At 44.7% G+C, this 25,090-nt stretch overlaps 1 protein-coding gene across 1 annotated transcript in view; it reads right to left on the bottom strand.

Moving 5' to 3' along the window:
• Positions 1 to 12,131: 12,131 nt before the first annotated feature.
• Positions 12,132 to 25,090, bottom strand: part of GALNT12 (polypeptide N-acetylgalactosaminyltransferase 12) — an 81,118-nt gene continuing 68,159 nt past the window's right edge. The window contains exon 9 of the mRNA XM_082403993.1: positions 12,132 to 13,664. Coding sequence (XP_082260119.1) covers positions 13,647 to 13,664 — 18 coding nt within the window. The 3' untranslated portion in view covers positions 12,132 to 13,646. The remainder of the gene's footprint in view (positions 13,665 to 25,090) is intronic.

Below are 25,090 nucleotides of genomic sequence, written 5' to 3'. Positions count from 1 at the left end.
ATCTTTATGTGAATACCACACAGTCTTGATTGCTATAGATTTGTAGTAAATTTTGAAATCATGAAGTTTGAGTACTGCAACTTTATTCTTCTTTTTCAAGATTGTTTTGGCTATTCAATTTGGACAATTGATTTTTTTTTAACATCTTTATTGTAGTATAATTGCTTTACAGTGTTGTGTTAGTTTCTGCTGTATAACAAAGTGAATCAGTTATATGCATACGTTTATCCCCATATCCCCTCCCTCTTGCATCTCCCTCCCACCCTCCTTATCCCACCCCTCTAGGTGGTCGGCAAAGTACCGAGCTGATCTCCCTGTGCCACGCAGCTGCTTCCTACTAGCTATCTATTTACATTTGGTAGTGTATATATGTCCGTGCTACTCTCTTACTTTGTCCCAGCTTATCCTTCCCCCTCCTTGTGTCCTCAAGTCCATTCTCTATGTCTGTGTCTTTATTCCTGTCCTGCCCCTAGGTTCATCAGAGCTATTTTATTTTTAGATTCCATATATATGTGTTAGCATACGGTATTTGTTTTTCTCTTTCTGACTTACTTCACTCTGTATGACAGACTCTAGATCCATCCACCTCGCTACAAATAACTCAATTTCGTTTCTTTTTATGGCTAAGTAATATTCCATTGTATATATGTGCCACATCTTCTTTATCCATTCATCTGTCGATGGACACTTGGTTGTTTCCATGTCCTGGCTATTGTAAATAGTGCTGCAATGAACAATGTGGTACATGACTCTTGTTGAATTATGGTTTTCTCAGGGTATATGCCCAGTAGTGGGATTGCTGGGTCATATGGTAGTTCTATTTTTAGTTTTTTAAGGAACCTCCATGCTGTTCTCCATAGTGGCTGTATCAATTTACATTCCCACCAACAGTGCAAGAGGGTTCCCTTTTCTCCACACCCTCTCCAGCATTTATTGTTTCTAGATTTTTTGATGATGGCCATTGTGACTGGTGTGAGGTGATACCTCATTGTAGTTTTGATTTGCATTTCTCTAATGATTGGTGATGTTGAGCATCTTTTCATGTGTTTGTTGGCCATCTGTATATCTTCTTTGGAGAAATGTCTATTTAGGTCTTCTGCCCATTTTTGGATTGGGTTGTTTGTTTTTTCTGATACTGAGCTGCATGAGCTGCTTGTATATTTGGAGATTAATCCTCCATCAGTTGCTTCATTTGCAAATATTTTCTCCCATTCTGAGGGTTGGACAACTGATTTTTGACAAAGCTGTAAAGGTTGTTTAGTGGAGAAAGCATGGCCTTCTCAACATATAGAATTCTGGAACAACTGGATATCCACATGTCTTGATTTTTTTACTCTCTTCTGCCCATCACCTCTGCTTTTGGCTCAACCCCTGTTTTCTGAAATGCTTGTATTCTTCTAAAGTTCTTTTTCTTATTCCTTTTCAAAAACATAAATTTAATTAATCTTAATTAAATATAAATCTTCTTGGTCTGTGCTTTCTCTTTTCGCAGGCTATGCCTTATCTCTCCATTCATAGATGATTTCTGAAATCTGGGGGTGTGACCAGCTTAAAGAGCAAAAGTAATGGGAGCCAAGGAAGCAGCCGGTGAATCTGTTCTCCGTGCCTTCCTCAGTCAATGGCCTTCCTTCCCCCTGGTCAGCTCTGGGGAAGGACCTGAGTAGGCAGAGCTACAAGGATTCTGGCACCTGCAGGGCCATCAGGCACTGGGCAACTTCTCTAACTTGGTTTCTGAAGGAGTCAGGGCCTCCTCAGCCTCCACGTCTACTCTGTCCATGAGCATAACATGTGTCTTCGTGACATAAATCAAGTATCTAGTGCATGGATGTCCAGCTAACCTTACAAACAGGCCTCAGAGGTCCTGATCTGGCCACTTATAGGGCAGGAAGTACCAGGAGAGCTCTGTGTGGCACAGGATTCTCACAGCGTGGCCCCCGATCCAGCAGCATCGGCATCACCTGGAACTTGTTAGAGATCAAATTCTCACACCTATTGAATCTGAACCTCTGGGGTGAGGCTTAGCAATCTGTCTTTTATCCGGGCCTTCAGGTGATTCTGAGGCACCTTGGCAGTTAAAATGCTTACCTGCTGGCACTAAATTACCAAGATTTAATATCCTACTCCTGCCATTTGCTACCTGTTACTTAAAATCTCTGCGTCTCAGTCTCCTCATGTATACAGTGGAGATAATAAAGGTACCAGCTTCCTAAAGGCTCTTGTTCAAATTAATGGCATGATCCATGTAAATTACTCAGGAAGCACGTAATAATCATTAGCTTATAAATGTAAATTTCCCTTGCCTTCCCTGCTTATGAAAATTCATTGTCATGTGTAACAGTCGTATAAAAACTTCGTAAAGAAATTTGTATGTAATGGTCCTACTCGTTTTTATAAGAAGCAAGGTGTTACCATCACTTCACTGTCCACTTGTAGAAACCAAGACCCAGACGATGAACCGTCTTTCCAGGGTGACAGTGAGACAGAAACCACTTCTGACTTGAACACCTGTGTATTTGCATCACATAATGAGTTCTCAGAGTGCAGGACTGGAATCTTAGTTGATACAGGTTTAACTGTTTTAACTGAGGTACTTGTATGTGTGTACTACGGAAAGAAAGATATGGTTCATGGTGATGCTGTTAATTATATATAAAGTGCTTTGCAGGACCCAGCTTAGCACCTTACTCACCACTGCTCCCTGAGAGTCCTCGTTTTTTAAAGGGGCGAGGCTGTTTGGGTGGCCTCAGCTCCAACTTCTGGCTCCAAAATTTCTTAGCTGAGCATGTGACCTTGAACAAGGCACTTGCCTCTTAGAACTTCCTTTTCCTCTTCTATACTATGGGGCATTATCCCTGCCCTGCCCAGCTCCCAGAGCAGCTTTGAGTCTCAAATGAACTAATAGATGTGGAAGCACTTAGTGAACTGTAAAGTACGTGCACAAGTAGGGAACTGGAAGTCAGAGGTGGTGAGGGAAGAGTTTGCTGAAGACGAATACCACCGGCCCCCGCCAGCACTCAGCAGCCCTGTGGTCTGGCAAGACCAAAGCTCTGTACAGCTGGTGGGAGGCAGGTGGGGACTGGTGGACAATTACTCAGGATTTGTGTTTGGTCCCATGTCAGGGAGCAGCCTGCCCGGACTGGGGAGCTCAGAGACTCTGCCCGGCAGAGCCACAGGCTAATGCCATCCAAGGTATGAGCCACTAGCTCAGAAAAAACCCACTGCTGGTCTGCTTCCTGGCTAGCCAAGGTCGCTCTAGAGTTAGGCCCAAGGAGTCCACTTGAAATAAAACAAGTTCTTGTCCCAGTTGCCAGTTCACAAGAAGACCTTAGGCGAGACCCTCACTTCACTGGGCCTTAGTTCTACAACACAAGCCAACACAAGGTGTCTGGTTCGCACTATCTCACTACCTCTGTTATTATTCCTCCTACATCAAGTGCTTGCATCCAAAAATCTTCCCTGCCAGTACTTTTCCTGAGTAATGACGAATGTGTTTGCCCCTTCTGCAATATTCAGAGACACGTAACAGAGCTTCCAGGAGACTATTGCTAGTGGTTGAGGGTGAAGCTGGGAACCAGCTTGTCTGGATTGGAATCCTGGAGGGCTGTGTGGCCTCTGGCAGCTTGCTTAGCCCCTTTGACCCTCGGTTTCTCCATCTGCAAAATAGGAATCATAAGCATACCCACCTTACCAGGTTGAAGATCACTGAGATGATGTGTGAAGGGCTTCGTCCAGCTCCTGGCAGAGGAGAAGCTCAATAAAAAGCTGTTATTATTTTCTCCAAACACAAGGGTGCACAGGGACCACCCTGAATTGACTTCAGAAACACGGAGACACTTGACACTATTAGGAGCCTATGAGCCCTCACACAGGAGCTATACACTCTTTCTTTTAGGATTTTGAAAGAACTGGAAATAGTCTGAGGAACCCAACACCCAGGGACCCCCAGCCTGGAAACTACTGCCCTGGAGTCTTAACACTTCTTCCAGCTCTGACAATACCTCAGCTCTGCTGAAGGTCAGCCAAACCTCTTAAAAGAAACCCGCGTAGTCAGTGGCAGCTGGGCCACTGGTGAGTCCAATGCAGACCCCAGGAGGAGTGGCCACAGCCCAGAGTCCTGTCTCCCAGGGGCAGGGCCCCTGGACAAGTGGGGCACATCAGAGGAAAGCTTGCAGCCTCCTGTTTAGCACGTCTGGGAATTGAACCTCCACACTCCCTCCCACCTCTCTGATCTGAAAAGGTCAAGAGAGAAGGAAGTGGTTATTTCAAAGGCTGGGCGAGCCTGCTTTGCAAAGGGGCCTGAGTCCTGATTCCCCCAAGGACTTGTTGAGAGAGAGAACTTTGCCTGTTTCCTTTCCTTCATTTCCTCCTTCTGCTCCTTGCAAGCCTGTTCTAAATATACATCTTAGAAGTCAAGATATGGGATGGCAAGAAGCAGAAACCTAGCTACCAAAGGTAGAGAGAAAACTCGGGTTCTGGGTGGGGTGGGAGTGATTTGGGGGGTCAGCCATGTGGTGAAGTCTCCCATGGCAAACACCACAGCTGATGGGAAGAGCACACAACCCTCCCCTCTGTGGACGCCTCTCACCCATTCTCTCTGGCTCCTCACACCAACCGCCTGAGACATCCAAGGCAGGGGTTCTAAGTTCCATTATACAGAGGAAGAAACTGAGAGGCAGAAAGGAGGTGATAACACTACAAATCATGGTTAATTATGTTGAGTACTTACTAATTTGCTAATAAGGTACTGAGAAGGATCCCCACAAAGATCCTATGAGGAAAGCACTATTATTACTATCCCCATTTTACAGATAAGAAAGTTAAGGCACAGAGGAGAAGCTTAGTTTATTTAAGCTTACTTGCACATCAAGTAACTGTCAGACACCAGAGCCCACGCTTGTAATCACTGACTACACCAGCCCTGCCCAAGGGACCACACGAGTCCGTGGCAGGGCCAGGAGCCAAGCCAAGTTCAGTGGTCTTTCCCTGCCACCCCTCTGCTTCTGTGTGGTCAATGTAAGGCTGGCTATTCTAACAATCAGATGTACACAAAAGAGGGGCCAGCTGTGTGGGAGGGAGTGAGCACCCCATCACTAAGGGACATACCAACCAAAAGTACATGACCCCTTGGTGGGGCGTTACAGAGGTGACTGGGGTTGAACTTAAGGTTCCTTCTAGACACGAGCATCTACACAGGATGGAAGGGGACGATGAAACCCATTGTAGGTGCTAAACAAACCTCCAAAAAAGATTTCTAGGTCCCATCTTTTCTTTCCGTTCTCATGTCACTCATTCATTCTTAAGCTACAATTTACAATTTACTATGTGCCAGTTGCAGTGTCATGTAACAAGGGACAAGAGAGACACAGCCCCTGCCCTCCTGGAGCTTATATTACAGTGACCTACACAACCCAGGTTGCCTTCCTGCAACTTCCTCTACTAAGTCAGCGTTTCCCCCTCTGGACCTTGAGCTCATCCTGTTTCCCTTCTGCCAACTCCTCCTGCGGAAATCAAACCCAACTCAAATGTCACCTCTTCTAGGACACCTTCACTGGCATTCCCAACAACAGTGTCATCCTTCCTGTTAGGCTTCTGTGACCAGTACAGGGTGTTTACATATCTCACGGGGAGTTGCGTTGAACTGCTTTGAATTTCAGATGTTGGGGGGAAGTGGAGAGTTCTTCTACAAGACCACAAGCTCGTGGACAGCAGGGCGATTGTGTCCTAGTCTGGCTTTCCAATGCCGGGTATCCTGACACAGAGAAGATGCTCAGTTCACTCATTCATTCATTCAACAAATATGCCATGAGCACCTACGATGTGGCAGGCACTGTTCTGACTCTGGGTTTACAACTGTGAACAAAACAGACAAAAAGCCCTACCCTCGTTGCCATTCCAGTGGGAACAGCTAAGTGGACAAATTGATAACTGAATGAATATGCGTTGAATCCTGAAAACCCTTTTGAGCCCCTACGCCTAGGAAAAGGTACATTTTAGGACTGTTTGTATATCCACAAGACCAAATATTTATCTAAATTAAGTGAGCTCTTGAAGGAAGCCTAGCCTCCTCTGTGGTGTGAGTGTTTAAAAATCACCAGAAAGAGATTGTGTTAGAATTAGTTGTTGCAAAATGACCCTGTATGGGGATCCACAGCCATTGAGGTATTAGTCTGAGGCTTGGATAAAATAAAATAAACTAAGCTTTAGAGTCACAGAAAAGATTCAATTTCAGGAAACACCAGGCCCAGGGACAGTAATAACAAAAATAATCACAGCAAACACTTACACAGCACGGATTATGTGCCAGTCCCAGGAGAAGCCCCTGGTTCCTGACAGATGACAAGGCTGTGTCGGAAGGAAAGGGAAGCTACCAGAGGGGTGACCCCGACTGGAGCTGTCCCTCAAGATCGGGCCATTGTTCACTTGGGCTCTGACTGTCCCGTGAGCCACAAGCTTGCAGCCTGGTGCCTTTGAAATTCCCAGGAATTCAATGACAGAAAAGACAGGTCTTCCCAAGTGGAAGGAAATTTGATTCCCTAAAATAGAAAAATCGTGCTCAGAGGAGGAAATTCCTTGTTACTATGGAGGCGTCTTTACTCCCTGAAAAGAAGATTGGAAAGCACATTTATTGAGAGCCTGTTATATACCAGGCACTGTGCGAGGACCTGATGTGAACTATCATTTACTCACTGCTGGGCGCTATTCTAACATGAGGCCACAGCCAGGAATGAAATACATACATACTGTCAGTCGCCAGGGCTGACATGCAGCCAGGATATCCCTATATAACTGTCCTACGTGTTAAAATAGTTCCATGTTTCTGTCTTACAGAGCAGCTGCCCTGAGCCTCCGAGTGCCCCCTCTCTGCCCCAGCTGCCCAGGCCCTCCTCCCATCCTTCCCCTCACTCCCCTAAGATCCAGCTCCTCCAGAGTTGACTCCAGCATAGCTGGGAGCCCAAAGACCTGGCACCTGTTGGCTGGTGCCTGTTAAATGTCCCACTTATCACCCTTGCCTGGCCCTCCTGGAGCTGCCAGGCCATGGGTATCTCACTTAATCCCCAGCAGCCCAGTGAGGGGGAAACATTGACCCTCTCAGACTCCTGCTTCCAGCTCCTTAAATGCTGCTGTACCCCAAGCTTCCTCCTTTCACCATTGCCCTCTCCTTCCTCACTGTGTCCTGTAGTGAGCTGATCCCAGCTGGTGGTTTCATACCTTTTGCACCCACTCATACCCCCTGAATTTGCTTCTCCAGCCTGGACCTCTTTCCTAAGCTGGCCATATGGCCAACTGCCTGCTGGACGTCTCCCTGGGAAGTCCCACTGCCACCTCAGACCCAAGGTCTTCCCAAGTAACTGAGGTCAGCTTACCTCCCAGACCTTCCCTTCCTCCCCCGCCTCCTCCTTGCCTCCTCCTGGGTTCCCATTTCTCTCATTCCTGCACGCATGTATTCATGCCATTAACACCCGGAGAGCTTCCATTACATGCCAGGCACCATGCCTGACACTGAGGATGAGGAAGGGAGCAAGATAAACCCTCAAGGAGCCTACAGTCCATCAGATGTCCAAGCTAGAAAGCTGAGTGTCCCCGCCAACTCCTCCCTCCTTCAGCCCCAGTGGAAACATTAAACAAGTCCCGCGATTTGCCCCTTTCCCTCCATCTCCACCACCAAGGCCTGAGGCCAGATCCTCATCCTCTCTCACCAAGACCTCCCTCCCCTTTGGCCCTCTCCGCCACACAGCCAGAGGGACGTCTCCCGCACACATCTAAAGCTGCCCCTCCTCAGCCTAGAGCCCTCCATGGCTCCTCATTGCCCTCAGGAGAAGGTCCAAGTTCCCTGGCCCATCCTGACCTTGCTTGCTCCAGTGGGGTTGGCCTGGTGGGAGATGAGCTTTTGGGTGGTAGAGCTGTTTGTTCCCAACCACCTGCTGATTCCTCTGCAGCGGGGGTACACATGCACACAGACCCACACAGGCACACAGACACACACAGGCACAGACACACACGTGCTCAGGTGCACATGAGACATAAACGAGAAAGCCCAGACACACACGTCTGTAGATGGAGTTGCCAGATTTAGCAAATAAAAACACAAGGTGCCAGTTAAATCTGAATTTCAGGTCAACAACAAATTATTTTTTAGTATAAATGTCCCAAATATTGCATGGGACAGACTTACTATGCTAAAAACTAATTTGTTGTTCATCTGAAATTCAAATTTAACTGGATGTCCGTGTTTTACCTGGTGACGCCTGCACATCAAAGAAGGCTTACACAAACCCCCCCCCCACCACAGAACCCAGCTTACACACACACACTGACAGTTCAATCCATGTGTAAATGTATACTTCACACGTCACACCTCAAAGACGAATAGGCATCTCACCACCTAGATTGAAATGTGGCAGGGCCATGCGATTGGCCAGCTATGGAGAGCTCTTCAGGGAAATGTTTATTCTGTGAATAAATGCCTAATTGACAGGAATTCCTGGACGTCCAAGTTCCGGAACGTTGTGTGCCCAGAGTGGCCCTGCGGAATTTGAAGGCAGACAGAATTAAGCTCAAAAACCTGACCTCAACACATCTGCACTGTGTGTCTTTGCGCAAGTCACTCAGCCTCTCTGAGCTTCCATTAGCTCATCAGTAGAATGGAGATGTTCCATTAATAAGCAAACTCTTTAGGGTTATGGTGAGAATCACTAAATGACATCATATATGTAGAAGACTTTTTTAGCATTTTGGGTACAAATCAGTTCTTATAAACTCTTATTGTCAAGTACATACACAAAATAAAAAAAAAAATTAATTGCAATTGGATTCAGAGATGGAATGACCCCTCAGAGCATAAGTAAAGCACAGAAGAGGAGAAAGCAATGAAACACTGGAACAATTAGACTCAGGTAGTTAAACAGGGTGGGAGGAAACTTTCGGAAGTGATTGGCATGTTTATGGCATAGAATGTGGTGATGGTTCCATGGATGTATACTTATCTCCAAACTCATCAGAGTGTATACATTACGTTGTACAGCTCTTTGTATGTCAAACACACTTCAATAAACTAGTTTTAAAAAACAATAAACTCAGGCACTAGTATTAATTAAATACTACAGAGTCACATCCTCAATAGGTCAGGTTCTAAATTCAGCACAGACAGGGAAAACTGCCTATGTTTAAAACACTTCGAAAACACTTTTAGGATTGTATATACAATGTTATGCAATGTCAAATAATCATTCTTATGCACACTGGAAATTGAGGACCAAGGAAACAGAATGAAGGGAGGAACAAAAGGAACTTCTTTGTGCAAATGTCTGGGCACATTCTACTTTTCAAATGACTAGCAAATCCCTAGTGGTGGATGGCAGGGGTGGAATTTCAGTGTTTCTGCCTGCCTGCAGGGTTTCCTCCAATCTTCTTAAAACATTGAGCTTCCAAGTGGTTGACAGTAGTGTTGTTCATCAATTATCTCCCACCTTGAACACAATAGGATTGGATGTGCCTGTTCCCTTGAGGTTAAGTGAGATCATGTGATTTGCTCGGGCCAATGAATGTGGAGTGATGTGTGCTACGGCTGAGGCGTTCCAGTTCTGCTAAGTGCTAAGCAACTCTTCATTGTCTCCCCCAGCTGCAGGGGCCAACAACATTCCAGATGATGAACGCTGAGTATCTAAGAGAGGTCAGTGTTGGGCAGAGACTCCACCAACCTACAATGGATTTATAGCTTGAGGGAGAAATGAACTTTTGCTGTTTTAAGCCGTTCATATTTGGGAGGTGTGTGTTACTGCAGCAAAATCCAGCTGACCCTGACTAATATGTTTGATAATCTTAATACAAATTCATAGATTTGTTTGTTAAGATTTTTTTTAAAATGTCATTACCTCTTATAGGGGGAGGAAAGTTCTAATTAAACTTGTAAGTTAAATAAGACTGAGGTGACTTCATGTAATTATACACTGCCAGGATTATACCTGGAACTTTGCTAAAAGCCAAGAATGAAATATTAGATTATGGATCAGTGAAAGCATTTAGGAGTGGGTAATAGAAGAAATTAGTACCAAAAGGTTCTGGACCAGAGGGCTAGGAGGGAGGAAACCAATGTTTACAGAGTGCCTGCCATGTGCCAGATACTGTGCTGCATGCATTGAAAATATAATTTCTTTATTATTCTCACTAAAACTCAATGATGTAGAAACTGAGGCTCAGAGAGGTCAAAGAAGATGTCTAGTAGCAGAGAAAGGATTCAAACCCACACTGGCCTTACTCTTACATCGATGCTCTTACTGGAGCCATAGGGAGGCTGAGTTTGGCAGGACACACCGGCCACCATTCGCTCCAGGGGTGGTTGCAATTTAATGTGGAAACAGGCTAGCATTCAGTTTTTCAATAGCTCAGACATGACAGTCTCTTGGCGAGGACTAGGGTGTCCAGAGGGCTTGCCCCACACAGAGCGGCCCTGCTTATGACTTCCTGCTCTGTACCCACAAGGGTCCCGGGCGTCTTGGGAGTGTCCTCGGAGGAGGAAGCAGCATTCCAGGTCCACATGCAGACAGCTGTGAACTAGGGTGACTCATGCTGGGACAAGAAAGCCACTTCTTTGCCTGGATTCCCTGTCCCCAAGTCCTAATCTGGAGAAAGCTTCCTTAAGCTCCCTGAACACAAGACTCTGTCTGGGTGGCTGGCGCATGAACGGGGCGGGAAGCCAATGACGTCCAAAGAGAGCAGGGTCCAGAACAAAGAGGAAATTCAGGGTGGGAGATCATTTTTTCTCCCTGGCAAGGCTCCTGCAGCCATCTGGCTGAGGGGGCTGTTATTCAAACCTCTGGATCGTAGTCTGTTTGTTTTTGAGCAGTTTGCAGCTGATTATTTTCATCAAGTTCCCTGCGACCAACCGCGCTGGCTCGACCAACCGCGCTGGCTCCGATACCAGGCAAACCTGTGCAGCCAGCACGTCCTGTCAGCCAGGTTCACAGTTGGTTCCCCTCCCAGGGAGCCAGCAGCATTGTCCTCTTACCAACAAGTAGCCCCTGGCCCAGGACAGGGCATTCACCTCTGGATGCCTAGGCCAGCCCTTCAACTGTTCCAGCTGACATCAACCTGACAGACTGGAGGGAAGGAGGGGCATCTGGGAGATCAGAAAGCCCCTGGTGGCCAGACCAACTCGAAGGGCCTTTAGTGTTGTCAGCTCTGAAAAGGCAGCATCAACCTTTTCTGGGTGTCATCACTGTGCAGAAAGGCAGGATGGAGAGATCTCAGAGAGGACTGAGTTCAACGTTCAGATCTGATCTCCGTTACTCTTGCCATCAGGCAACTGAGCCTCCTTTTCTTCCTCTGGGGATCAGGGATAGTAAAGCTTTCTGTCCCTGGGCTGTTGTATGCAAATGCATACACATATAATATTATAGGCAGACCTCATTTTATTGCACTTCACTTTATTGCACTTCTCAGATACGGTGTTTTTTTTTACAGATTGAAGGTTTGTGGTGACCCTTCAACGTTGAGCCAGTCCGTTGGCACCATTTTCAAGCATTTACTCACTTCGTGTCTCTATGTTACATTTTTTATTTTTTTAATTTTTGGCTGCGTTGGGTCTTCCTTGTGTGCAGGCTTTCTCTAGTTGCGGTGAGCAGGGGCTACTCTTCGTTGGGGTGCACGGGCTTCTCACTGTGGTGGCTTCTCTTGTTGTGGAGCATGGGCTCTAGGCATGCGGCTTCAGTAGTTGTGGTACGTGGGCTCAGTAGTTGTGGTTTGCAGGCCCTAGAGTGCAGACTCAGTAGTTGTGGCACACGGGCTTAGTTGCTCCGCAGTATGTGGGATCTTCCCGGACCAGGGATCGAACCCATGTCCCCTGCACTGGCAGGCGGATTCTTAACCACTGTGCCACTGGAGAAGTCCCTATGTCACATTTTTAGTAATTCTCACAATATTTCAAACCTTTTCATTATTATTATATTTATTATAGTGATCAGTGATCTTTTTTTTTTAACATCTTTATTGGAGTATAATTGCTTTACAATGTTGTGTTAGTTTCTGCTGTATAACAAAATGAATCAGCTATACATATACATATATCCCCATATCCCCTCCCTCTTGCGTCTCCCTCCCACCCTCCCTATCCCACCCCTCTAGGTGGTCACAAAGCACCAAGCTGTGATCAGTGATCTTTGATGTTACTACTATAACTTGCTGTAAGTTCAGACGATGGTCAGCATTTTTTAGCAATAATGTATTTTTAATTAAAGTATGTACATTTTTTTTAGACATAATGCAATTGCACACTTACTAGACTACAGTGTAGTGTAAATATAACTTTTATATGCACTGGGAAACCAAAAAATTCGTGTAACATGCTTTATTTCAATATTCTGTTTATTGTGGTAGTCTGGAACTGAACCCGAGATAACTCCCAGGTGTGCTTGTATATGTAAAAGGCCTAAGACCACATCTGTACATAGCAAGTCTTAATAAATATTATTAGTTTCCTCCTTCCATTTCTTCAAGCATGTGCTACGCTGGCCTCTCAGCTCTCCTGGCTTGAAGGATGGGTGAGGCCTGGTGTTCCTTGCTTTGGGGAATGGGATGCAGGGATTGGGGGCTTTCCTTCCAGAGGCAATAAGAATGGTCCATGTCTTCAAAGTAACTGTGGTGGCCACAGACTGATAACTTTTTACCCAGAAAGTAAAATCCAAACGGTTTGGTAAGATGCGAGCTCAGTTACTCAATCTGCCTTTCGGACATCAGCCTGTCCTTGGGGTCAAATGAGCTCTTAACAGGCCTGGCATTTTGTTATCTGCTTTCTCCTGCAACTGTTTTTCTGTAGAGAAATCCCACCTGTGCAACAGGAACACATACTCAAGGTCCTTCAGAATGAGCTTCTGTGTGTGTCAGATGGGCAAGTTCAATGGCAAGATGTGTGTGGTTGGGGGTGTCATTTTAAAAAGCAAAGAGGGAGGGGGCTCTGTCTGAGGGGAAGGGAAATGCTTGCACTTGCCCAATGCTGAAGGAACCTTGGGTAAGGTAGCAGGTGTATACATGCCGCTGACCTGCTCCCGAGCTCTCCAAGAGAGGCCCAGGGAAGGAGAGCTCTGCAGGGGAAAACAGAGCTGGAAGTAGCTTTCAATTACTTTCAACTGCCCTCTGTGGGAAGATAGAAAGAGGGTGTTCAAGGCAGGGGGCTCTTGGAGACTGAGGTGCTCAGACCTGGCAGGAGCCCCGCTGACTTTAGGGGTGGGTGTGGACAACTGTGGAAGAACAGCCAACCACTGACCTTGCTGAAAGAGCCATGTCCTGAGCTTGGGCTGAACTGAGGGGACAGAGGGAGCAGTGTTGGATCTGAGTTGGGGATGCCTTGTCTGCGGCCCTGGACAAGTCACTTCCACCCTGCAGGCCTTGGTTTCCCTGGTGTGAAGCTGGAGGATTGGACTGTGCCATCTCTAAGCAGTTTCCAGAACTGACTCGTGTAGTCTCTGATGCAGACGTCAGGTGAAGAAACCAAAGGAACGGAGGAGGGTGATTGGTCACTCAAGTCCACACCCCTTCTCTCTGTCCAGTGGATGTCCCACGTCGTCCACACTCATTTATCGAGTTGCTGACGAAAAAAGACTGCTCACCAACACTCACACAGTTTTATAGGTTTGTCCACCATATAATCCTGTTCATTCCTCCCAACAACCCTGTAAGAAGATAATACCTACAGTTGATTGAGTGATATTATGTGCTGAGCATTACCCTAATCCTTTTACATATTTCATCGTACTTAATCCCCACCATACTCACATGAGGCATGGGTATTATTGTCCCTGCTTTACTGATGTCCACTTGCCCTTGCAAACGTGAGCTCCTCTAGACACGCAGTAACTGGATGGAGTCTCTGAACCTGGCCCGTGTGCTCTCCACTTGGGCCCGAGGCGCTGGGCCAGCTCCTGCCTGTTTGCATTAGGCTCCTATTTCCTCCCAGCTGTCCTTGGCTCTGGTCTCCCTCTTACCAGAGGGGACCTTGAGAAATCATTCTCCTGATGCAGCAGGAAGAGGCCACTCAGGTCGGGTGAGTGCTGAGGGAGATGCTGAGTTACTTTCCGCAAGTCTGCTCCTCCCCAGAGAAGGGCTGGCCCACCCAAGTCTCCCAGGACAGTCTGAACAAGTATCTGATCTGGAAATTTGGCCCAATGTTCTTCCTTCCTTGCTGGCTCAGAGGATCCAGGGCCATATCTGCTGGGCCAAGTCCTCCACCTGCGTCCTAGATCCTGAGGCCTCCCTCTCCTGCTCAGCCTTCCCTCCCTGGCAGCCCTGTCCCTCCCTCTCTACTGGCTCCTTCCCACTGGTTGCTGCTGAGGCGCAGCAGAAAGAGCCTGGACACGGAGTCAGAAGACTGGGAATCAAAGCTGCTCTGTCACTTACTAAATGCATGACTCTAGACAGGTCAGTCACCTGGCTGAGCCTCGGTTTCCTTTCCTGGAAATTGGGGTTATGAGGGTGATAGGGCCGCAATTCCTCTCCAGTCTGATTTCCAACTGCCCCCCATCTTGCCACCTCTGCTCCACCCAGACCTGTCTCCTGCCCATGGATTATTTAACAAATCCATTCAATAGGTGGGCTGGCACAGAGCACACTCCCATAAGAAGCTCCACCCAGGCCCTGCTATCACAGAGTCCACAGTCTAGAGGGTCAGGGAAGTAATAGACAGGCAACTATCAGACAGTGCAGTGCGAACTGCGATGCCAGAAGCCAATGGTGCTGGGGAAATGTGAGGAAAGGCATCCATTCAGCCCTGGGATGCCTGCAAAGGCCTCCCAAAGGATGAAATATCAAGCTGAGATCTGGTAGGAATCAGCCCTCTGAAGAAGAGGAAGAGAATATTCTAGGCAGAGGGAATAGCTTGAACCAAGGCCCAAAGACAATAGAAGGTTAGGGGACATGAACAAACATGGTTTGGTTTGATTGCACCACAGCACGTGCATGCATGTTTGTGTGTGCGTGTGTGTGTGCGTGTGTGCACTCATGCGTGCTGGAGTAGGGGAGAATGGAGAGGTGAGCCTGGAGAAGTGGCCATGGACTTGCTTATGCAGAGCAAGACTCTGGGGGGGTACGCATAGAGAGCAGTGGGGGAGGATGGGAGGGATTATAAGCAGGGAAGGGACATAGTCAGGCATGATTTTGAAGATGCCTCTGCCTGCCATGGCAAGAGGGCATCAGATTTTTAAAGAAATGATTGCCAATACCAAGCATCTATGAGGATGTGGAGCCACTGCAACTCCCATACTCACATATAATGGGATGTATACCTGTAACCTGAACCACTGTTTTAAAGAACCATTAAGCAACACCTAGTAGAGTTGAAGATCTGGATATTCTTTTTTTTTAAATCTGATCCTCTCAGATGTGGGTATTCTTAACCCAGCAACTCCATTTCTTAGTTCCTACCCAAAGAGACATGTGTGAGGCATGTCTATGTAAGGATATTCACTGAAGTACCATTTGTAATAGTAAAAAAGTTGAAATGACCTATCCATGCATCTGTAGACGAACAACTCGGTAAAGTGCAATTTGCTTATACGTTGGAATACTACTCAATGGTTAAATGAATGAACTGGATCTCCATGTATCAAGGACAAAACTGAAAATATAATGAGCAGTGGGGGAAAAAAGGCAACTTGCAAAAGGATATGAACCTAATACTTTGTGGTTTGTGGATCATCAGTAGAAAAGATATAAAAATACATGTGGGAATTCATCACACCAAATTAGGATAATATTTACTCTGTGGACAGAGGGTGAAGGGGTAGGGTAGGAATTTAGCTGAAATTAGAATCTTATATTTCTATACAAGACAGAATTGAAGCAAACAGAGTGAAATGTTAATACCTACTAAGTCAAAAGGGTGGGTATCTTGTGACTTTTGCATTGTTTGCTATACTTTTGATATGTTTGAAGTTTTTGGCAATTGAATTGTAAAATGGATTCATGGACAACAAGGCAAGGGGGAGGCAGATCTGCTGGGGAGGCTTTTGCTGTGTCGAGGCTGGGGAGGCTTTTGTTGTGTCGAGGCTGGGTAGGCTTTTCCTGTGTCCAGGCTGGGGAGGCTTTTGCTGTGTCCAGGCTAGGGAGGCTCTTGCTGTGTCGAGGCTGGGAGGCTTTTGTTGTGTCGAGGCTGGGTAGGCTTTTCCTGTGTCCAGGCTAGGGAGGCTTTTGCTGTGTCCAGGTAAGGGAAGCTGGTGACTCGGACCAGGGGAGGGCACAATGGGAATGGAGAGAAGCGGATACAAATGAGCAATACTCAGAGGCAGAATCAGCACAACTCTCTGCCTACTGGGATTCTTCCTTCTTTCTCTCTTTATCCGCAGGCACCTACTCAGAGTTCTGCCTCTATACGCGGCTTCTTCAACCACCCTGGTCCTCAGAGATCTCTTTTACTCTGACATCTTCTAGGCCTTGAAATATCAGTCACTCCTGGAGTCATTTCATGCAACAATGCCTGAACTTGTGGTGTCCACATGTTTCCTTTCTCCAGTAAAACCATGTGTTTGAGCAGGGCAGGAACTCTCTCTTATGCTCTTGACGGGTGTCCCTCTGGCACATCTATGTGGCTAATTGCTGTATCCCATGCCGCCCTCACATCATGCCCGTGGTTAGTGCCAGAGAAGTTCTAGTTGAATGAATACATGAATAGATAAGCGAATGACTAAACAAGTTCCAGGAAGAATTGCTGAGTAAATGCAGGGAGTCAATTGGCAGCCCAGAATCCAAACCACAAGTTTGCTATTAACAAGTAGTAACTTTGGCAAAGTCGCTTCACCTCTCTGAATCTGTTTCTCCAGCTATAAAATGGAGAAAATGCCCGTCTTTCAGGATTAATGCTTATGGATATTTTATATTGCTTATGTATTCCTATGGGTGTTACATATTATGAAGATTATATCCATAACATACCTCTAAGATGCCTACCACTTCCTCCCCAATCTCACTCATATTTCATGGAACTTTCCTTGTTCCTAGCCCAGAAAGTGTAGCTTTTCATACCAGTGGATACAGCCCCTTCTGCAGACAAGTGATGGAGCCAGGAGGACCTCTGACCCAAGCTGGGCCAATCACACTCTCTCCCAGGAATTTGGAACACAGAGACTTAGTCAAGTGACTTGCATTCATCAAACATTTGATGAGCAGCCCACTCTAATCATGCCTTGAGCTTGCACAGTCATATATTTTAGCCAACATGCTGCACTGCAAGATGAGAGCCTGAGGACTTCCCTGATGGCCCAGTGGTTGAGAATCCGCCTGCCAATACAGGGGGCACGGGTTCAATCCCTTGTCCAGGAAGATCCCACATGCCATGGAGCAACTAAGCCCGTGCGCCACAACTACTAAGGCTGTGCTCTATAGCCTGCGAGCCACATGTACTGAGCCCGTGTGCCACAACTACTGAAGCCCGCGCGCCTAGAGCCCGTGCTCCACAGCAAGAGAAGCCACCGCAATAAGACGCCCGCGCACCGCAATGAAGAGTAGCCCCCGCTTGCTGCAACTAGAGAGAAAGCCAGCATGCGGCAATGAAGACCCAACGCAGCCAAAAATAAATAAATAAACAAATAAATTTATAAAAAGATGAGAGCCTGAGGATTTGGGGGGAAAATAGGATACTTGTCCCTCTCTCCTGCCCCTTATCACAGCCTGTTTTCTAGGGCCTTTGTAGACAAGCCTTCTCTGTCTTACAAGGCCGAGGTTGACTTGCTCCTGTCTTCCCCACAGCACAAAGCCTAGCGCCTGGCACTGAGAAGGCACTCAAGTGACATTGTTTCAGATGAATTGTGTTGGATATGAATGGAAATAGACCAGGACTCATGAGGGAAAGAGAAAGCGAGCTGGTGAGTGCAGACAAATTCAAAGCATAGGAGGGATGTTTTAAGCAATTGGAGATATTTAACTTGTTGCAGAAAAGGCTCATGGAGAGCAAACAGAAAAAGCGATCCAATGTTCTCCGTGGCTAAAAGTTACAGAGAAGCAGGTGTGGCTTCACACCAGGAAAAACTTGCTGTTGGAACTGCTCACAGGTATGTTGATTGTCTTATAAGTCTCCCTGTTTGGGGACATGTGCAAGCAGAGACTGGGTACCACTTAGCAGCTATTCAGGCACTATATGAGAGGGCTGGGCTAGTGACCTGAAAAATTCCTTTCAATTGGGAGTGTCTAAGTCTATGCGTTTATTTGTTGGTGCACCCTAGAGGAAATTGTTAGTCAAAGTTCTAGTTATTAGTGAGACCTCTCAGAAACTTTGGCCATGTGTTCTGAAATACATATCAGACAAAGAGCATCCATGGAATAACTGTTACAATTTATCATTTCAGTTTTTATTATACAGTTTTATTAATGTTGGATAAAGTTTTAAGAGAAGCTTTTTTGCCCTAAAAATGTTAATGGGTTGCCCATCACCTTCAAAAGAAGAAAAATAGCTAATAGAAAAATTATATAGGGCTTCCCTGGTGGCGCAGTGGTTGAGAATCTGCCTGCCAATGCAGGGGACACGGGTTCGAGCCCTGGTCTGGGAAGATCCCACATGCCGCGGAGCAACTAGGCCCGTGAGCCACAACTACTGAGCCTGCGCGTCTGGAGCCTGTGCTCCGCAACAAGAGAGGCCGCGATAGTGAGAGGCCCGCGCACCGCGATGAAGAGTGGCCCCCGCTTGCCGCAACTAGAGAAAGCCCTCGCACAGAAACAAAGACCCAACACAGCCAAAAATAAATAAATAAATAAATAAATTAAAAAAAAAAAAAAAGAAAAGAAAAATTATATAGTTACAGTGTTAACCCCAAAGTGGAAAGAAGAAGCAAAGTTCCAGCAGAGTACAGGGCATGTGCTCAACACATGGGCCTGTCCTGCTCTCTCTCTTTTTATAGTCTGCCTGAAGTTACCAAGAGGACAAAATCAGGATGAAGGTCAGGATTACAGAATCCAGTGGGACCTTGTTGTGTATGTGAAACCAGCTAACTGAAGACAGAAAAATTTCCAAAATTGTTACGTAATAAGAATTCCCCCTGCCCCATAATGATACCTCCACTGGTCCCCTTCCACTTTACCTCTCCCATCAGCATAACAATCCACTCTGTGAATAAGCAGGACCATTCTCAGAAGAGGCAGAAAGAGAAGAGCTGGGGGGGGGCTTTCAGGGAACTCTATCCTGATCCTATCTTCTTCTTGGGCCTTTTGGCATCCTGATGCTTGCCAATTAGCCATCCCCAGGTGGACCCGGCCATCAGGTAAGCATGTAAATCCATACACTTAGTGTCCATGATCTACACATCAAAGTCAGAGAGAGAAATCTAGATGGCAAACAGGAATGACGAAGGATCCTATCATTAGACAAGTACCTATAATCAAGGTTTTTAACCTTGGTTGAGGGAGACTTTAAAACCCCAAAAACTTCCATTTGAAACCACTAAAATAAGGATCTCTGGGGGTGGGACATAGATATCAGCATTTTTATTTTTTTTTTAATGAGATATACTTTACATACCTCTGAAATTTATAGATCTTAACTACTTATCTTAATGTGTTTTGACAAATGTGTATACCCATGTGACCTAAACCCCTATCAAGATATGGAACATTTCTATCACCTCAGAAAGTTCCCAGCTGCCCCTTCCTAATCATTCCCCAGAGCTCAAGACGCAAACATTGTTCTGATTTTTTTCTACCTTAGATTAGTTTTTCTTGTTCTGGAATTGCATATATTGAATACATAGAATGATATAGTGCTCTTTTATGAACTGACTTCTTTCACTTGCGTAATGCTTTTGATTTTCATTCATGTTTTGTATGTATCAGTAGCCCTTTCCTTTTTCATCACTTAGTTGTATTCCATTGTATGGATGTGTACAATTTATTTCTCCATTCAGCAGTTGATAGACATTTTGGTCACTTCTAGTTTGTGGTAATTCTGAATAAAGCCTCTATAAACAGTCACATGCAAGTCTTTGTGAGGACATATGTTTTTATTTCTCTTGGTTAAATACCCAGGAGTGATATTGCTGAGTTGTACCATAAGTAGAGGTTTAACTTTATGAGAAACTTCCAAACTGTTTTCCAAACTATGCAATTTTTACATCCCTACCAGCAATGGATGAGAGTTCCAATTGTTCCATATCTTTGTCAGCACTTGTGATTATCAGTTTAGTTTTTTCAATAAACTTTTTACTTTAGAACAGTTTTAGATTTACAGAAAACATTGTAAAGGTAGTAAAGAGAGCTCTTACATATCCTGCACCCAGTTTCCCTCATTATTAACACTTACATTAGTATGGTACATTTGCTACACTTAATAAACCATTATTTGTACCTTATTCTTAACTAAAGTCTACTCTTTATTCAGATTTCTTTGGTTTTTATCCAATGTCCTTTTTCTGTTCCAGGATTCCACACACAATACCACATTACATCTAGTCATCATGTCTTCTTAATCTCCTCTTGGCTGTGACTGTTTCTCAGACTTTCCCTGTTTTTGATGGAGTATTAGGTATTTTATAGGATGTCGTCAGTTGGGATTTGCCTGCTGTTTTTTCTCACAATTAGACTTGGGTTATAAATTCTAAGGAAGAAGACCACAGAGATAAAGTATCATTCTCATCACATCATATCAAGGGTACATACTATTAATGTGACTTCTCACAGTTGATGATGACCTCAATCACCTGGCTGAAGTACTGAGAAAAAAGTCTTTCAGTGTGTCCATATATTTACCTTTTCCATTGCTCTTTATTCCTTCTGCAGTGTCCAATTTGCTATTATCCAATCTAGTGAATTTTTAAATTTCAGATCTTATATATATATATTTTTAAAATTAATTAATTAATTAATTTATGGCTGTGTTGGGTCTTCGTTGCTGCGCACGGGCTTTCTCTAGTTGCAGTGAGCGGGGGCTACTCTTCATTGCAGTGTGCAGGCTTCTTATTGTGGTGGCTTCTCTTGTTGCGGAGCATGGGCTCTAGGCACACAGGCTTCAGTAGTTGTGGCACACGGGCTCAGAAGTTGTGGCTCACAGGCTCTAGAGCGCGGGCTCAGTAGCTGTGGCACACGGGCTTAGTTGCTCCGCGGCATGTGGGATCTTCCCGGACCAGGGCTCGAACCCATGTCCCCTGCATTGGCAGGTGGATTCTTAACCACTGCACAACCAGGGAAGTCCCCAGATCTTATATTTTTTAGTTCTAAAATTTCTATTCCGTTTTTTTGCTTGTTTGTTTCCATTTCTCTGTTAGAGATTCCCCCATCTGTTCATTCATTATGTCCATCTCTTCCTTTACTGAACATATTGATAATAGCTATTTTAAAGTTCTTATCTGTTAATTTCATCTTATCACCTCTGGACCTGTTTTTGCTAACTGTTCTTTCTTCTAGTTTGGTGCACATTTCCCAGCTTCTTCATGTTTCCAGTAATTTTTGTTTGTTTTCTGGACATTGTGGATATGATGCTGAGAGTCTAGATTATCTCCTTTTAAAGAGTCTCATTTTTTTTTTTTTTTTTCTGGCAGGCAGTTGCCTTTATTTTAAAGACAGAAAGGCACAGACTTTCTGGGGTCTCAACTGAATGTCCAGAGTATTTGGTGATGTCTCTCTAATATGGCTAGTCAGAAATCCAGTATCTGTCAGTGCTGTGAGACTACCAAAATCTCTGTTGACCTCGTAGCCCTCCAGTAGCTGTTTCCTGCCAAGTCTCTCAGAGTCTCACTCTGTGCATGTACTTAGTACTGTGCATGAGCTTAGTACTCAGCAAAAGACTTAAGGGAATTCCATGAAAATTTCACATCAGTAATTTTTAGAGCTCTCTAAGTGATTCTAATGTACAGCCAAGGTTGAGAACTATTGAGTATTAATTCCCTAATTGTGAAGGAGTTGGAAAAAATGCCCTAGTACCAAAGAAAGTGCCGAACCCCTCAAGGTGGACTGGTCCTGGACAAAGTCATGAAGGATGTTGATAAAAAGAACTCTACACTAAAATGGCTCTAACCTGGGAGACATAAAGGAACAGAATCCAAGATTAATCAAGTTTAGTGTACCTCCTGTCCTTTAAAAGGATCAGCTATTATAGCTCATTCTTGCTCAGTTTGAGTAGTCCTCCTTTAAGACTTTCCTGTCACCTAGACTTTGAAAACTAAAGTGATAGCTGGTCAAAAAGAATTCCCAGTGCACTAAAGCCAGCAGGTGGAGGAAAATGGATCAACCCTTAGTGCATCCCTGTCAGTTGTCAGGTTCCAAATTCAGAGGATATAAGAGGAATAAGATGTCACCCTGCCCCAAAGTGGCTTCAAATCTAGTGGAAATTCCAGTATATATGGAGCTAAATTAAATACATTTCAGACTGTGATAGGTCCGTGGTATGGCAGAGATACATTCAAATTACTTTTAGGAGCACAGGTATGTCTAACTTTGGGTTTGAAAAGGCTTCACAAAGGAAGAGCTTTTGAGCTGGGTCCCATTAAGGATAAGAATGGTGAATGTGGTGAAGTGAAGAAGGGAAGGGTATTCTAGGCAAAGAGAACATATGAAGGGAGAATAAATGGAACATAAGGGAAATTTGGTAAGTTCTTTAATGGAAAGATGAGGAATAGAAGCATAGTTTATAGAACAGCAGAAATAAGATGACTTTACTCTTCCCATCAGTTGAGACGAATCAAATTTAAGAAATAAAAAAATAACTTATAAACAGTTCCTGTTGCTTTGTAATGAATCTCACCTTCTTTGGGACTGGAGTGGATCTTTAGCAGAAGTTTAGCAAAGGTCTGCCATAAGTGGGGGAAATCTAAACAGTGTACAGAGAACCAGAGATGTCTGACCATGTGAATCTAATCTGAAGATTGTAACCTCACTAAAGTTACACATTGCATTTCAACATAAAACTGCAGAGAGTGAACTTTACACATGGACGGAGATTGTTCTCAATGTTTCGTATATGTACAGGCACTGCAGAGAAGCAGAAATCACTGAGTAGACGGGGAAGCTTAAGGATGAAAGACACTTGGCCATATGTGCTTTAGAGATCTCCCCTGCAGCCAGAAAACAGGAGTCTGAGGCCTGAGTTTGCCATTTACTGTATATCATGCCCTTAAGAAAGTTTTTTAATTCCTTGGACCCTTAGTTCCCTCTTTTACGAAATGGACACATTAACGCCTGCTCACCCTGCTGTCTAACCGGATTCTCAGGAAAGACCAAATGACCTACTTTGTGGGGAAAAGCCTTGTAAGGTTAGAGCCCATTTATGATGCAAAGAGTTATTATTACTACTAATAAACAAGAAGAATGTGTGACAATGCCCAGAATTTCCTGTTGAGACAATAACTTCATGAAACCATTAAGAAAACTAGGATGTTTGTTAATTCCACAATGAGAGTTATGTGCTGGTATTGTTTCAACCATCTCCAGGGAATAAAGGGTTTGACAGCAATAAAGAATGAGCCAATTTTTCCTAAAGATTCTTGTTCTCTTTAGAATCATTTCAATAGCTTTTTGTGCCTTACCAAGACTTTTCCTGCCAATCCTGCCATGACTGATGAGAACTGGGTATTATTCAATTAATTTTTTCCTTAAAAAAAATTAAGGGAAATCTTTCCACACGCTAATACTCATATAATTCAGGTCTGTGAATACTCCACCTCCTCCAAGGCAGCTCTCAGGCACAATGCTGGGGTCCTGAAGAACATCAGTGACCGTAGAAATTTCTTCTACTCACCAAGAAAAGAGGGAAATTCATGCCTGACACCAAACCAGTCTCTTGGAACCCCTCCTTTCCCCTTCTATAAGCTCAGGACAAGAGGCTTTCATGTGGATACCACTTGGCATTTATAAATTTGTCAAAGAACTGTGTGGGCAAAGCCCTCTAGGGGATACACACTGCCCTTCAGAAATGCAACACAAGGATCCTTTCTTGTTGGGTTAATGATGCCTGGTGGTGATTTTGATGACCTTTGGGATGTCATTTTCATTTCATGTCATCACACACAGTAGCTGACCGCCCTTCCCCACATCTTGCCACAAAGAGCCTGTGGATTCCGGTCCCAAATGGTGACCCAAAGCCTCACACTGAATTTCTCCTTTCAAATTTACACTAAAATCATCAAACTACCATAATAAATGGGGAAAGTCTAAAACTTGGAAAGAGCAATTTTACAGCACATCTCAAATTTTAGCGTGCACACAAATCACCTAGGAGTCTTGTTAAAATGCAGATTCTGATTCAGTAGGTCTGGGATGGGGCCCAAGAATTTGCATTTCTAAGAAATTCTCAGGTGATGCTGAAACTACTGGTCCCTGGACCACACTTTAAGGAGCAAGAAATCAGAAGGCAAACATGAACAATTCTCCCAGAACTCAAAGGAAATGGTTAAAGAGATAAAAATGGTGAAAGAAAAGTTGGAGAGCCAAGAGCTGCAATGGAGCTTCTACATATAGAAAAAGAGAACAGAGGAGATAGAGAAAAAAATTGAAGTGGCATATATGTTTTGACTTTAGAAAAATGTATTAGTCTAATTCATCATATCAATATAGCAAAGCAGAAATACCACATAATTTTTTTGATAGGTGACAAAAATCACTTGAGAAAATTCAACATTCCATCATCATCATCATCGAGAGAGAGAAGAATATTTTCTTAAAGTGACAAATGTACTCTATGTAAAATCAAAGCCAGTGGGATGCTTAATGAGCCATTCCATTCACATAAGTAACCAGAAGGATATCCACTCCCATCAGTGTTATTAACACTGTTCTGCAAATCCTAAGCCAGACAACCAAATACGAAAATGAAATTAGGGGTGATATTAGTGAGGGTATGTTCAGTTTCATGTAATCATGGCTTAAACAAAATAGAAGTGTCTTCCACTCTCGCCTAAGTTGGAGGGAGCAGACCAGGCTGGTGTAGCAGCAATTCTAGGACTCCAGAGACCCTGACCTTCTTGTTCTCTGCTCAGTCATCACCAAGGTGGCTCTCATATCGTAGCTCTGCTATAGCTGTCACACATATTTGATGTCTCAGACCTCATGAATATTTAGTGCTTCCTTGGTCCTTCCGTCCTTCCCATCTATGTTCAGCCCATACATGCTTTACTAACTTTATCTATAATAT

The sequence above is a fragment of the Balaenoptera borealis genome, assembly GCF_965194805.1.
Source record: "Balaenoptera borealis genome assembly, chromosome: 8".
NCBI lineage: Eukaryota > Metazoa > Chordata > Mammalia > Artiodactyla > Balaenopteridae > Balaenoptera > Balaenoptera borealis.
The sequence above is the reverse complement of the archived record's forward strand: the minus strand, read 5'-3'. Positions and strand labels throughout refer to the sequence as shown.